This window comes from Crinia signifera, chromosome 2 (assembly GCF_055691185.1).
Source record: "Crinia signifera chromosome 2, ASM5569118v1, whole genome shotgun sequence".
NCBI classification, from domain to species: Eukaryota; Metazoa; Chordata; class Amphibia; order Anura; family Myobatrachidae; genus Crinia; species Crinia signifera.
The window spans coordinates 283,207,497-283,221,207 of NC_139218.1; the positions used below are offsets into that span (position 1 = coordinate 283,207,497).

Below are 13,711 nucleotides of genomic sequence, written 5' to 3' on the forward strand. Positions count from 1 at the left end.
GAGTCTTAGATATATTATTTGGGCAAAATAGTATAGAGAGCCACACCCTCTGTATCTTAGTCCTGGCTTGCAGGGGTCAGGAAGGGGACACAGGGCAGGAGGGGGTTGATAACCCAGCATAGCAGCCTCAGACACCATGGCACCCGAAAGTAGGGAGAGAGGCAGCAGGCACACAATATGTGGCCTTCTGAAGTGTGGAGTGGCCTATGGGCCAGGCAGAGCCATAGGAACAGGAGATAGGTCTAGTCAGAGGTGACCCGGAAGGCAGCTGCTGCTTTCACAACAAATCGAGTAGGCTGCAACCTGGAGGGGGTCGAGGAGACAGTCCTCTGCACAGCACTCGGGTACCATGACACCAGGGAGCCCCAAAGGCACAGAGCAGGGGAGGCAGGAGACTGTGGTTGTCGGATAGAAAAAGCAATTTAGAGCGGCAGCCCCAGCACAGCACATTTTACTCCTGTGGGGATGTGTGTTTTCACAACAGCTGAATACCCACAGGTTGGCTACGCCTGTTCTATATACAGATGTGTCCATAAATGTTTAGCCTTTTTTCGTGTTAAACAGTCCTTATAGTTGTGCCATTCCATGGTGTGACTCAGTAGCGCCAGGCATCTGTATTACAGTGTTTTCAAGGAAAACAACTATAATGTTCCATTTTGTATGCAGATACAGCGGCAGTCACACACTGAATATATGCATGCCACATATTATTTTAATCAGCAGAAACTGCACTATTCGCTCCATTTTGCATATAAGATGCATTTAAACAGAAAAATTTAACAAAAATGGGTACTTGTTTCCTAGTACGGCGCCCATCGCATACCGTATTTAGTGGTGTGCGATGCGATCTTCCCGTTAAATTAACAGGAGTGCTTGTACAATGAAATATCGCATAGCATCACATGCCAGCAAATGGCATGTGATGCGATGCGATTTGTATTTGTACATGCACCCTGATGGGTGCTTACAATGTTAAATGCACCCCCATTGTCAACGCCATCCCCACTATCAACGCCAACCCGAAGCGTGGCGAGCGCAGCAAGCCTGCGAGGGGCGGCGTATGCGTCCTTCAACCTATTCATACCCCCACTGTCCACGTCGGCGTGGAGTTGAAGTTAGATAGTGTGGCGAGCGCAGCGAGCCACCAAGCCCGAAGCGTGGCGAGCGCAGTGAGCCCCGCGAGGGGACGCGGAATACAAATCCGAAGCGTGGCGAGTGGACACGGAATACATGAAAAGTAATCTGTGTCCCCTTGCCACGCTTTCTAAAATCAACTCCACGCCGACGTGGATAGTGGGCGTATGAAAAGGTCAGAGGACACGTACCGCCGCCCCTCGCGGGCTCTCTGCGCTCGCCACGCTTCAGGTTGGCGTTGATAGTGGGGGTGCCGTTGACAATGGGGGTGCATTTAACATGGTAAGCACCCATTAGGGTGCTTGTACAATTAAAAATCGCATAGCATGCATCACATGCCGCTATATTGCATGTGATGCGATTGCATAAGATGCACTTCGATCAAAATCGGGGGCGCCGTGCTAGGAAACAAGTACCCAAAAATGTGTACGAAGCTACAGTCATATGGAGCTCACCACCAAAGACAGGGACAGCAATGTGCCAGCAGTGGATACACATACCTCCCAACTGCAGTGCACAACAGAATATGCTGCACTATATAAGAAACTATTAATAAATAAAATAAATGAATAACTGCCCCTTTTTTTTGTGATACCGCCCGGGTACAGCTCCACGTCCTGCCCCGGGGCCAGTAGTGTCCTGTGGTGGGGGCAGTAGTTGGGAGCGGCAAAGCGTCTATTCAGAGTAGGGATGGACATCGTCCATCGATGTTTCGAAAACATTGATGATTTATGGCCGATGTTGAATAGTTTTGACATCCAGATGGTTTCCCCCCAACGATGTCAAGCTTAAACGAATAGTTTAGTTTCTGCTTTTTCCCCAAGGTGCTGGGACACTGAGCATAGCTCCGTCCCCAGCACCCATGAAGCCCCACCCCTGTATTCTGATTGGCCCACAGGTCAATCAGTCAAAGACAATGGATGACCATCGATATGTAAAAACATCAATGGTCATCCATTGCATAGTTATGGACCATCGATGGCCAGTTGCACTTTTGCCATCGATGGCAAAGGCAACGATGGCCATCCTTAATTCAAAGATGCAGAGGGGCTGGGGGAATGGCTAGCAGCTTACACAGCACTGGCCATGCCCCCATTGTGATGCAAAAAAGAGGCAAAGCCTCCGGTCAAGATATCAGACGAGACTACACCCCCTTTGTCATAGGTCACGCGATTTCTTAAATAAAAATATTGGGCAGTGTGGAGACAGAGCATTGCCACCTGCATCTGTCAAAATGGATAACTGCATGTGTTGGAACATTCAGCAATACTGAACTTTTATACTTATGCTATTTATTAAATAATAGAACCCCCTTGTCATTTACCAATCACAAGCCCATTCATAGCCCATGGAGAGAAGCAACCATAGTGCACGCTACCACTTCTCCACAATAATACATCTTTACCCCACAATGCAATGTACACACAGTAACATACACAACAAATGTCACACTTCCCAAGCCAAGCACATAAACTGAGCGAGCAGGCAGAAAAGCCCCCAACATTGCGCATGCTCGGTAGAAAAGTAACGCTGAATCCAGTTAATTATTGTACCTATCCCTCGAACAGCCTGTAGCTACGTGACCACGAGTGCACACGTGACAGCGGTAGCGCAGCGCCATTGGTGCTCCTGGTTATTGGTTGCGAAGGAGTGGATGGGCGGGAAAGCGGCCGCGGGAACTATAGTCTCCAGATATCTGACATTTCCGCCAAGCGCTGTAGCTGTTGCCTGTTGCTGTGATAGAGCGGAAGTGTACAGGTTGCGGACTATGTTGCGCGTCCTGCTGTCACTGACAGTTGCTTGCAGCTCTCCGTGCCCCGGACAGAGGCTCCCAGGTGACTATGCGGCAGCCTGTGTGTGGTGGACGCTCTCTCTGTCCGCCTATGTCCTAGAGATCCAGTAGTGGCTGCTTGTCTTTCTGTGTGTACACTTGCACGTAGCATACGCCTCAGCCCGCCAAGCATATACTCCCCATTAATTACCCCGCACCTTCTGTGGTTATCTTTTACATGAAATAGTTTTTTTTTAGCGCCTATCGTTTCTTGGGACAGTGCAGGTTGTCTCTCATAATTGCAAATAAGCAGTAAGAAGGGAGAAGTGGCCCATAGCAACCAATTAGCACTGAAGTAACATCTATAATTTGCATTATATAAAATATTATACAGAGCAACTGATTGGTTGCCATGTGCCACTTTTCCTCTGGCTCACTTCCACTTTATCTTTATCACTGCTTTTTACATCTACCACTGGTTTATATAGCACCTTTTGATCCTTTGCAGCCAAACAAGGCAAATTGCAGGTCCAAAGATTTGTGTAATTGTAGCCCAGCCCCTCGATGCGGACCCGTAATAAAACAGGCTTTAGTGCATCAGGGAGGGGCTGCGTGGCTGATGCAGGAGACTTTCCCACCTTTCCAGGGGTGGGAGGAAGACCTGAATTTCGTGAGCCTCCCCTCAACTCCGGGAGGGTAGGCAAGCCTGGCATACACACTGGGCGTTCTGCCCAGTGTGTTTGCAGACCGATGATGGGGAAAATAGCTGGGATGAAAACTGCTCAGTGGCTTTTCTGGTGTGGTGTTGGATGGCTTTCCATAGCAGGACACTTAAGCAGCTTAAATGACAAAACTGAGCAGCTTTCAGCCCAAAATCGCCCATTGTGTATGGGCCTTAACACCTCAAGTAAATCAGCTTCTGTCATTTTTCAAACCCAGCCTGCAACATGGCAGTTTGGAGCTGTTAGATGGTACTTTATCACTCTCCGTGGCTTTAGTACATCTGCCTCTTCCTAAGGATTTGAATTAATAAAATATGCTATTCTCACACTCCCGAAACAATTCAATGCTTAATTAAATTTAACTATATAGGTGCCCATACACACACCGATTTTGTGTGCTGTGCGTTTTGTAATTCAAGCTGCCATGCGATTTTGGCACTTGAAGTGGATGAGATGCGATTTTAGCCTTTTAAAAAAAAATTTTTTATAAAATTAATAGGTACTAATCGGCATCGCATGTACTCCTGTACTGATGCGATGCATTGAAGCACAAAAACTACTGCCTGCAGATACTTTTTGTGCTTTACAATATTGTACCTGTGAGGACACGCATCGCATCCTCGCAGGTACACTGTGCAATAATCGCAGCGTGTATGGGCACCTAAGAGAAATATTCATGTCAATAGGTCGACATGGGATTTTATCACAGTTTTTTTTAACCGACATGTGCCGACAGGCGGTATTTCATGCCCTACCATCCACTAGGGCGTGGCGGGAGAATAAAATAGTGTGCCGAGCATAGCGAGTGCAGCGGTGCACTTTAAACTGTGTCCATGTCGACTGTGTTGATATTCAGGTAAAAAAAACAGTCAAAAATCCCATGTCCACCTTTTCACTGTCGACCTAGACATTGTCGAACTAATGACCTGTCAAACTAATGACCTTTCGACCTAGAACCATGTCAACCTTTTCCCATGTCGACCTAGACCCATGTCCACCTTTTCCCATGTCGACCTAATGACTGTCGACCATCATGCTGTAGACCAAATGATCCCAACCCGCTAGACCATAGCCACCACCTTCATGTAAAATTTACACAGCGGGTAAATTATTTTAAATTTATTAAAACATTGTAACAGACCTATACACCTCAGATGTGAATTTCATAGATCAGTTCTTTCAAGATGTAATATTCCCATAAATGACTTAATCAGGGGAACCGATTCTGATTAATGATAAAAATACATTTATATAATCTTTTTCGTAAAGAGATCATAAGAATAAAATAGCGTTTTATAAAGCTAAGTAGTATGTACATACCCGAACCATCGATTGTGAGGTTAGAAATTGTTAAAGGGGGTTTAGTGTCTTCACTTTTAATATCCTTTTAAGTTGAAATGCGATAACATCTGTGAAAACCATATAAGGAATGTAGTTAGGAGGGGAGCATGTTGGGAACTGGATCCCGGGAGTGTCTCTAATGATTTGTACATACCCGGCGGGATCAAGATAAAAGCGTAGATGTCCAATATATTGTAGGTAGACCTAAACGGTAATAATACCCAATTATGTACAAACTTTAGGAAATAATATGTTCCATTCAAAACATTGTATGTTCCATTTTTTACTTTTTTGGCATAAAAGTGGTATTATAGACATGTATTGTATACCAAAGCATAATAGTTTTAAGCTAAAAAAAACTTTCTTAGACTCAAACATACAAACATAATTATACCAACTAACAATTACATCTTAAAAATAATTTGAGAGGCCATTCAAGGTACAACCTACCAGGATTAGCAAAACCCCTTTAACAATGTCTAAACCACGCAATCGATGGTTCGAGTAGGTACATACTACTTAGCTTTATAAAATCCTTATTTCATTCTTATGATCTTTCTACAAAAAAGATTATATAAATGTATTTTTATCATTATTCAGAATCTGTTCCCCTGATGAAGTCATTTATGACAAAACGCGTTGGTTTATTCCATCTTAAAAGAACTGTTCTATGAAATTCATGTCTAATGTGTATGTCTGTTACAATGTTTTAATAAATTTTAAATAATTACCCACTGTGTAGATTTTACATGAAGGTGGTGGCTATCATCTAGCACCCTCTATATCTTTATTTATCTCTCTATCCTCCAAAGGAAGATAGGTGGCATAGTTTTTTTAAAAGATAAACACAGCCTCCTGATGAAAGGGAAAGAGACCCCTTTAACATAGAGAAATAAAGCATCTTTTAAAATGATGCCATGTATGTTCTTTTGGGATAAGTGCCATCTACTTTTAGGATATTTTGCTGCTACTTTTCTTATGACAAGAGCAATACGTTATTTGACTAAACTGTAAGTAAATGATCTATTTTAGTTGCTCTGATTCTTTTGCACTTTAATGTTTGTCTTATATAAAAATATCAAATACAGCTTTTTTAAGTATGCAATGTAATTTTTTTTTTTTACAATAGGTTAATCTACCTATTTGCTAAATTGCAAATTTTTCTTCATAACTGATACGCTTAATCATGTCTAAGAATCAGGTGCTTGAGCCAATTGTAAAACTGAAAGTAGATGAACTATTTCTTAATTGGTTGAGTGAAACACCAACACAGCTGCTATTAAAAGACTATCTAAGAAGAATACAGAATGGAGAAAATGTTATGCCTGAGATCGTTGAAGATGAAGGAGGCCTTTCAGTTGAAAGTATTAAATTGCAGTCTTCACATAAAATGGATGACTTTTCCTTATCGCCATTGACTCCTTGTAGTCCACCATCTCGCTCGCCATCTGCTCTTCCCATTGGTCCATTTAGCAGCCCTAGAAGTGGATTTACTCCCAGAACTCGCAGATCCACTCGGACGAGATTGGTAAGTGTGTATGAATTTTTGGTGCATCTAGATTGACAGTAGTCTGCACCCCTGTTTAATATCCTAGTTTAAAGTGAATTTGAAGGATATAAACCCAACTGTTCAGATCCTGCTCATTGGCTGAGAATGTAGTATATACGTACAGTGTATACGGTAAAGGTTTTACAACCATTGTTATAGTGGTGTCTGATTTCTCCCAAGCTGCTTATATTTGTACTAGGTGGCATGTATCATGAATCCACATTGTATGAACCAGTGCGTTCACCACAAGGAAAAGCCTACTTAATGCAGCCTCCTTCTGGTTATGGTATTTTTGATCTACAATGTCTAGGTCTACAAGGTCAAAAGATGGACATGGGTTTTTCATGTTTTGTTTCCTATCTATGTCTGTATGTATGTATGGACACTGTCTAAGTGTACTGCTTTCCCTCACATGGCTGACTACGCACGCCATGCTTCGGGCACGGTGCTTTGCTGCGCTCGGCACACTTATATTCTCCCTCCACACCGTAGTGGATGGTAGGGCATGAAATACCACCTGTTGGCACGTCAGCTCAATTTAGAAAATAAGAATCGTGTCGAACTTTTGACCCTGTCAACCATTTGGTTGTCGACCTAGAGCCAATCTATCATGATTCCGGATACCCGTCCTTCCTTAGTAGGAGCCTAAAGGCAGAGTTCTGCTATAAAATAGTAATTGAAGAATTTTATTGTTGATAATAAAACTAGATCCTCTGTGTATTTTTGCCGCAGACTGTAGATACTCTATTTAGTTTTGCTGCATCCCAGGTTATTTGGCCAGAACTGAGGAAAGGGATCAAGAATATACAATAGCGATGTTGTACTGTTCTGCCTGGAGTATAATTTGTAGCAAATGTGTATTCAGCCCTGAGGAAGCTTTGGTGAAACGGTCGTTGGCAGCAATGACCGCAGCTCCCTCTCTAGAGGTTTCCCAAATATGTTAAAATGTTGAACTTCTGAAATGTTTTGTTATGTGATGTGATATGTGCAGTTAGCAGACAGACTAGCGGCTAGGCATAATAGTTATAAGTGGTGTGGGTGTTCTTTGCGGCTGGTACAAGCCGACTCACAGCCTACGTACAGCCCCCGGTGCCACTTAGGTACACAGACTAGATAGCAGCGGCAAGAGTGTACTTATTGGCTGACTACAGCTGGCTCTTAGCCACGGTGCGCCCGTAAGATAGGGACGCCGCTTCAGCATCTATAAGCTTACACTAAGTAACCGCTGATAATTATAACACAGCGGTATGACAGCCCGTAAGACACGGACGCAGCCTTGGTATTGATAAACCTATATTATATGATCATTAATCATTTGAATACAGCGGACCTGTCTAACTAGCAACCAGGGAAGTGGCCGGACAGAAGGGATAGAAGCGGTGTGGTGTATATATATTTTTTGCGGCCAGCACAAGCTGACTCCTAACCTTTACACAGCCTCCGGTCCCGCTTTGGTATTCAGACCAGATAGCAGCGGCATGAGTACACTCACTGGCTGACTACAGCCGGCTCTTATCCACTGTGCGCCCGTAAGATACGGATGCCGCTCCAGCATTCATAAACTAAGTAACCGCTGATAATTATAATATAGCGGTATAACAGAGTATAATTGACAAAAATGACACCATACTGAAACCTAAGCCCCAAGCACCCTGATATTTAGCATAAGTGCAGCGGGCGCAATCAGCATATATCAGAATATTAGCGGCAAGAATATTCAACTCAGCCGCATCTACAAACTTATATAATAATCATTGCTGAAAATATAACAGTATAAAATTGCTCTTCGAAGCCAGGTATTCAGTAATACCACTTTAGAACTTAAGCCTGAAGCACTGTGACATTTGATATAAGTGCAGTAGGCGCAAACTGTGCATATGTGAAAAATCATTAGCGGCTAAGACATCTTATATAGCCGCAGTGTGCTGAGCACAAATATTCATCAAATACTTTTGGTTTATAAGTATATGAGCTGGGATATTAGACTATTCACTATAAGAGTACTAATACCGGATATAGCTCATAAAAAATATATACTATCAGCGGCAAGAATATTCAACCTAGCCGCATATATAAACCTGTGTAATAATCATGGCACACCAGCATAAAGGCTTTGGAGGATGTTTGGTGTCTGTCGATCATAAAATCTGTGTCTTGTTGAATGCATAAGTCTGTGGTACATTAGACAGAAATTGTCTGCATTGAATCCAAGGTGTCTATCTGCTATATTGATTTATTACTGCCAAATTAAAACACACACATCAATTTAAGATTGGAACTCTTTATAAAAAGCAAGGAGCGGCAATACCTGATAAATGAGGATCTATTGAATAATCCAAAACAGTAAATAGTACCCTCAGCCCTATTGGCAATCGGGAACAAACATATATAATCAGGAATATACAGCGTAACACGAAATCCTGATACAAAGTGTTATAAGAGTTCGCAACATTTAAGCACAAAGAAATAATTATTCCTGATATTGAAAGCAGGGAGAAAGTGTGAAAAGAAAACATATAGGAAACATACAGGGACAAGACAACCCTGCAAAAAGTCTAGACGGGGGAGCAGTGGTCATTCATATTTTAAACTCTATATCTCTTTTTTCTCAATTTTCTTTCATATTTTTTTCATACATTTTATATATTTAACCGATTTTAATGAATACAAATAAAAGTTAAATCTTAGAAATTTAGACTTTCAGTGCACCTATACTATACTTACCTTTTTCTTGTTAAAAATATTTGTATTCAGCTTTCTCTGAAGTCTAAGCAGTTACAGGTTACTCGAAATTGACAAGTTATTAAAGACAACAAAAAGAACTATAAACCAAGCGCAGGAAACACAAAAAAATAATTGTCCTTGCTGCTGTCTTAGAAGGGATACTCAACCCTTCTTGAACCAAAGAATACACACACATAGACAGCGCAGAATGGACACAATAACCCATTGGTTAAAAAATTACTTCTGTTTTTTTAATACAAATATAGTCAAATCTTTAAGAATATAATCAAATCTTTAAGAAAGGTCACCGGCCGGTGGGACTCATACAATATAAAATAATAGAATTAGAATAGCAGTTTACACAAGACAAACATCTAAAAATAAAAGAAAGTTTCAGCAGTGGTTTTTTTCAGCTTAGTTAAGCATACATATGGTTAATTGCTTGTTTAGCTATTTAAGCAGAATTAGGTTAGTTTCAGTTTTTTGTCAGAGAGCTGTTAGTTGACAATTTTTATCACTGTGCTGCCTGCACAGAACTTGCTTATCAGCAGCTTGGTTATTTGTTAGTCAATCAGCCATGCATACTTGTTGTTATTAGTGGCAAAGTGACACAGTTACTGAATCATGCAGAAAACAAAATAGGTATACTTATGCTCTGCGGCTTGTGTATTGTTGTGTTTCTTAATTTGTAATCCACTTTGTGGGGATGGTGACTGGCTCTGCCTCGAGCGGGTTCCCAGCTGTTTTATGAAGGTCTCTTCCAGCTTTATCAAGAACTCTCTTACTGCTCCGGCTTTCAAGTCTCCACACAGCGGTGCCTCTCGTGCAAACAAACAGGGACTCTACTGATGACGCGTTTCCCCGCCTCTCACTTAGTCAGCGGCTTCCTCAGAGGGAACCTGCTCGAGGCAGAGCCAGTCACCATCCCCACAAAGTGGATTACAAATTAAGAAACGCAGCAATACACAAGCCGTAGAGCATAATGCTGTGTACACACGGGTCTATATGATTGCTGGGGATATATTGCTAGCCATATATCCCCAGCAATCATATTGCTAGTGTCTCCTTTTCATCAGCGATGAAAAGGAGACACTGCTACGGGGCGGAGGCGGAGCGCAGCAGCAGGTGACGGGAGGAGGGAGGGAGCAGCGTCGCAGGGCATGGGAGAACAGTGCTGATTTCTCCGGCGCTGACCTCCTGCCCGGCAATCGCTGGGGGAAGCCGCTGGTCGCAGGAGCATGCTCCTGCGACCAGTGACCATGAAGGGCTGGCTGCGGGAGCGCGCTCCCAGCCATCTATTGCCGGCTGCACATGAAATCACTGGCAATATGGTCGCTGAGCGACCATTTTGCCAGCGATTTCATACATAATTGCACCCGTGTTGTACGCACCTTAAGCATACCTATTTTGTTTTCTGCATGATTCAGTAACTGTGTCACTTTGCCACTAATAACAACAAGTATGCATGGCTGATTGACTAACAAATAACCAAGCTGCTGATAAGCAAGTTCTGTGCAGGCAGCACAGTGATAAAAATTGTCAACTAACAGCTCTCTGACAAAAAACTGAAACTAACCTAATTCTGCTTAAATAGCTAAACAAGCAATTAACCATATGTATGCTTAACTAAGCTGAAAAAAACCACTGCTGAAACTTTCTTTTATTTTTAGATGTTTTTCTTGTGTAAACTGCTATTCTAATTCTATTATTTTATATTGTATGAGTCCCACCGGCCGGTGACCTTTCTTAAAGATTTGATTATATTCTTAAAGAATAAATAAGTTATTAAAGATGCATCCATTTTGAGCCTCCAATAATAGCGTTCTTCTGGGAAATTCCTTGGAGATTAAATGCAAAAGAAAGCTGTGGTTCAATGTTTCATTAAATTACGCTGAGTACACATTAGATGAAACTGCAATTGTGATGATGATCAGGGCATTTTGCCTTCATCCTGGACATAAGTGTTTACACATTAGTCCATTTAATGAATGGCTGAGCGATATGTTGTTCTGTCCTTTACTAATATGCACTGCACAGCTGACATCGTTCGATTGAGGAACACGTATGGTCAATCTAAAAATGTTAGTGACCCACGGAAGCACACAATAGTATGTACAGATTTGACGATTTGTTGTGTCTGATCCATTGGAGTCAGGGAAATCAATCAAAATATTGTCCAGTGTGTATCAAGCTTAACACATGCAATTCAAATTCATTAAATTGGTGCTAAACGTGTGCTTCTAAAGGTAAGTACTCAATCCAATTTGAATTTTAAGGAATCATATTCTTCAAAGGCTATATATTTACATTGTAGATGGGAGGCGATATTTCAGGAAGCAAACACTTATGGTGTGTGCAATATGGTCGTTGAGCGGTTTTGGCTTATTGCTTAGCAACCATATCAAACAGTGTTAGGTTTTTCCCAGTGACTTTACAGTTTTGACTGACAAGTCGGCACTGAGAAGTCAAAATCTCAATGGCTGGTTGCTGGAGCGTGCTCCTAACACTTTATAGCCCTGTGCAAACGAAAAACTCAGGCAATATGGTCGATCAGCGATACTGGCTAATATCGCCCCGTGTGTACAGGGCTTAAGTTTCATCAAAAAGTTGAGTATTCATCCTAAATGGCATGAGAAACCATTGATTAGGTACGGGCCAGCCTGGTTAGTGCTTGGCTGCTCTTGATAACGGAATGACATACTGTATGGACAAGTTATTGTTCTGCATGTTCCTGAACTACTGGTGGCTATAAAGATTACACAGAATGGAAATATTTCAGTGCTTAATTATTTTTCTGCTATCCATTAGGAAGTAAAAAAATGATACACTAATATCCACAGTAAAAAAAAACTCCTCACTGTTAAGGCACAAAACCCACTGGGCAACTTAGAGCTGACAGCAAGTTTGAGCAGCTTTCAGCTCAAAGCCGCCCAGTGTGCATGGCCCGGCGGTGATCGCTGCTGCACGCTCCAGCATCATAACCGGGAAAGCCGCTCATTTGGTGATATTACCAGCAGATGTGCGTCTTTGAAGACAGCGTTGCATAGCTCTGTGCTATGCAAAGCCATTCTCCTCCAGCTGATGGTGCCGGGCAGGGGGATAGCGGCTCAGTGTGTATGCAATGAGCCGCTTTCCCCCCAGCGATGATAGCGATCATCACTGTCCATACACGTTAGGCGTAATCGCCCAGTGTGTATGGACCTTTATATGGTATTGCCTCATTACTTGTGTATATCCAAGTATACAAGGTGTTATAACTTTTTATCTAATGTATCAATTGTCTCATATATGCATAAATAAACCATAACGTTTCCTTTAACCCCTTCCCGACATTTGACGTACATTTACGTCATGGTCGGGAAGCACTTCCCGACACATGGCGTAAATGTACGTCATGGATTTAAACTGTCACCGCGTCTATAGACGCGGTGACAGTTTCAACATGTCTGCTGTCCCTGACAGCAGACATGTCCGTGCATGCCCCGGGGGGGCTGCGATGCCGCCCCCCCGTCGGCGATCGCTGTGATTGGCTGTTCAGTGTGAACAGCCATTCACAGCGTTTTCCTGTGTCACCGGCGAATAACGTTCGCCGGTGACACGGGATCAGAGGTGATTGGTGCTGTAAAGTACAGCACCAATCACCGCGGGGTGTAAGGGTGACACTGGTGTCACCCCACCTCACCCCGCCCGCCCCCAAAGGCCGTGATTGGTCCGTCGGACCGACGGACCAATCACAGCCAAGGAGGGAGATTTAAACTAACGGTGACTGCACTGCAGACGCCATTCCGGTCTGGAAAGCGTGCAGTGCGGTCACCGTACCCCCCTGCCGCCATACTGACCAGAAATACTTGCTGCAATACTTACCTGATCGCTGCTGATTGCTTCCTGGATCCTGTGCAATAATTGTGCCATACTGTGATATTGTGCTGCTGCACTGTATTAGTATTAGCTAGATAGATAGAGAGATAGATAGAGATAGATAGAGAGAGATAGAGAGAGATAGAGAGAGATAGAGAGAGAGAGAGAGAGATAGAGAGAGAGATAGAGAGAGAGATAGAGAGAGAGATAGAGAGAGAGAGAGAGAGAGAGATAGAGAGAGAGAGAGAGATAGAGAGAGATAGAGAGAGATAGAGAGAGATAGAGAGAGAGATAGTGTCAGAGAGTGCTATATTTTGTGCTGCTGCAGTGTGATATAGTTATAGATAGAGAGAGAGAGATAGAGAGAGAGAGATAGAGAGAGAGGCCTACTGACAGAGTGCTATATTTTGTGCTGCTGCAGTGTGATAGTTATAGAGAGATAGAGAGAGAGAGATAGAGAGAGATAGAGAGAGATAGAGAGAGATAGTGACAGATTGTGCTATATATTTTTTATATAACTGACTGCTGCCCCCTCCTTTTGTGCTGATCAGTATAAATTAACTGATCAGTAACTTTTTGGGGGCGCAGGTTTTTTTTTATATATAGATATAC

At 42.7% G+C, this 13,711-nt stretch overlaps 1 protein-coding gene across 1 annotated transcript in view; it reads left to right on the forward strand.

Annotated features, from left to right (window-relative positions):
* The first annotated feature begins 2,792 nt into the window (after positions 1-2,792).
* LOC146057469 (serine/threonine-protein phosphatase 2A regulatory subunit B'' subunit beta-like) overlaps positions 2,793-13,711 on the forward strand; it is a 76,088-nt gene continuing 65,169 nt past the window's right edge. Inside the window, exons 1-2 of the mRNA XM_083168733.1 lie at positions 2,793-2,969; positions 6,098-6,496. Of these exons, the coding sequence (XP_083024859.1) occupies positions 6,155-6,496 (342 nt within the window). The 5' untranslated portion in view covers positions 2,793-2,969; positions 6,098-6,154. The remainder of the gene's footprint in view (positions 2,970-6,097; positions 6,497-13,711) is intronic.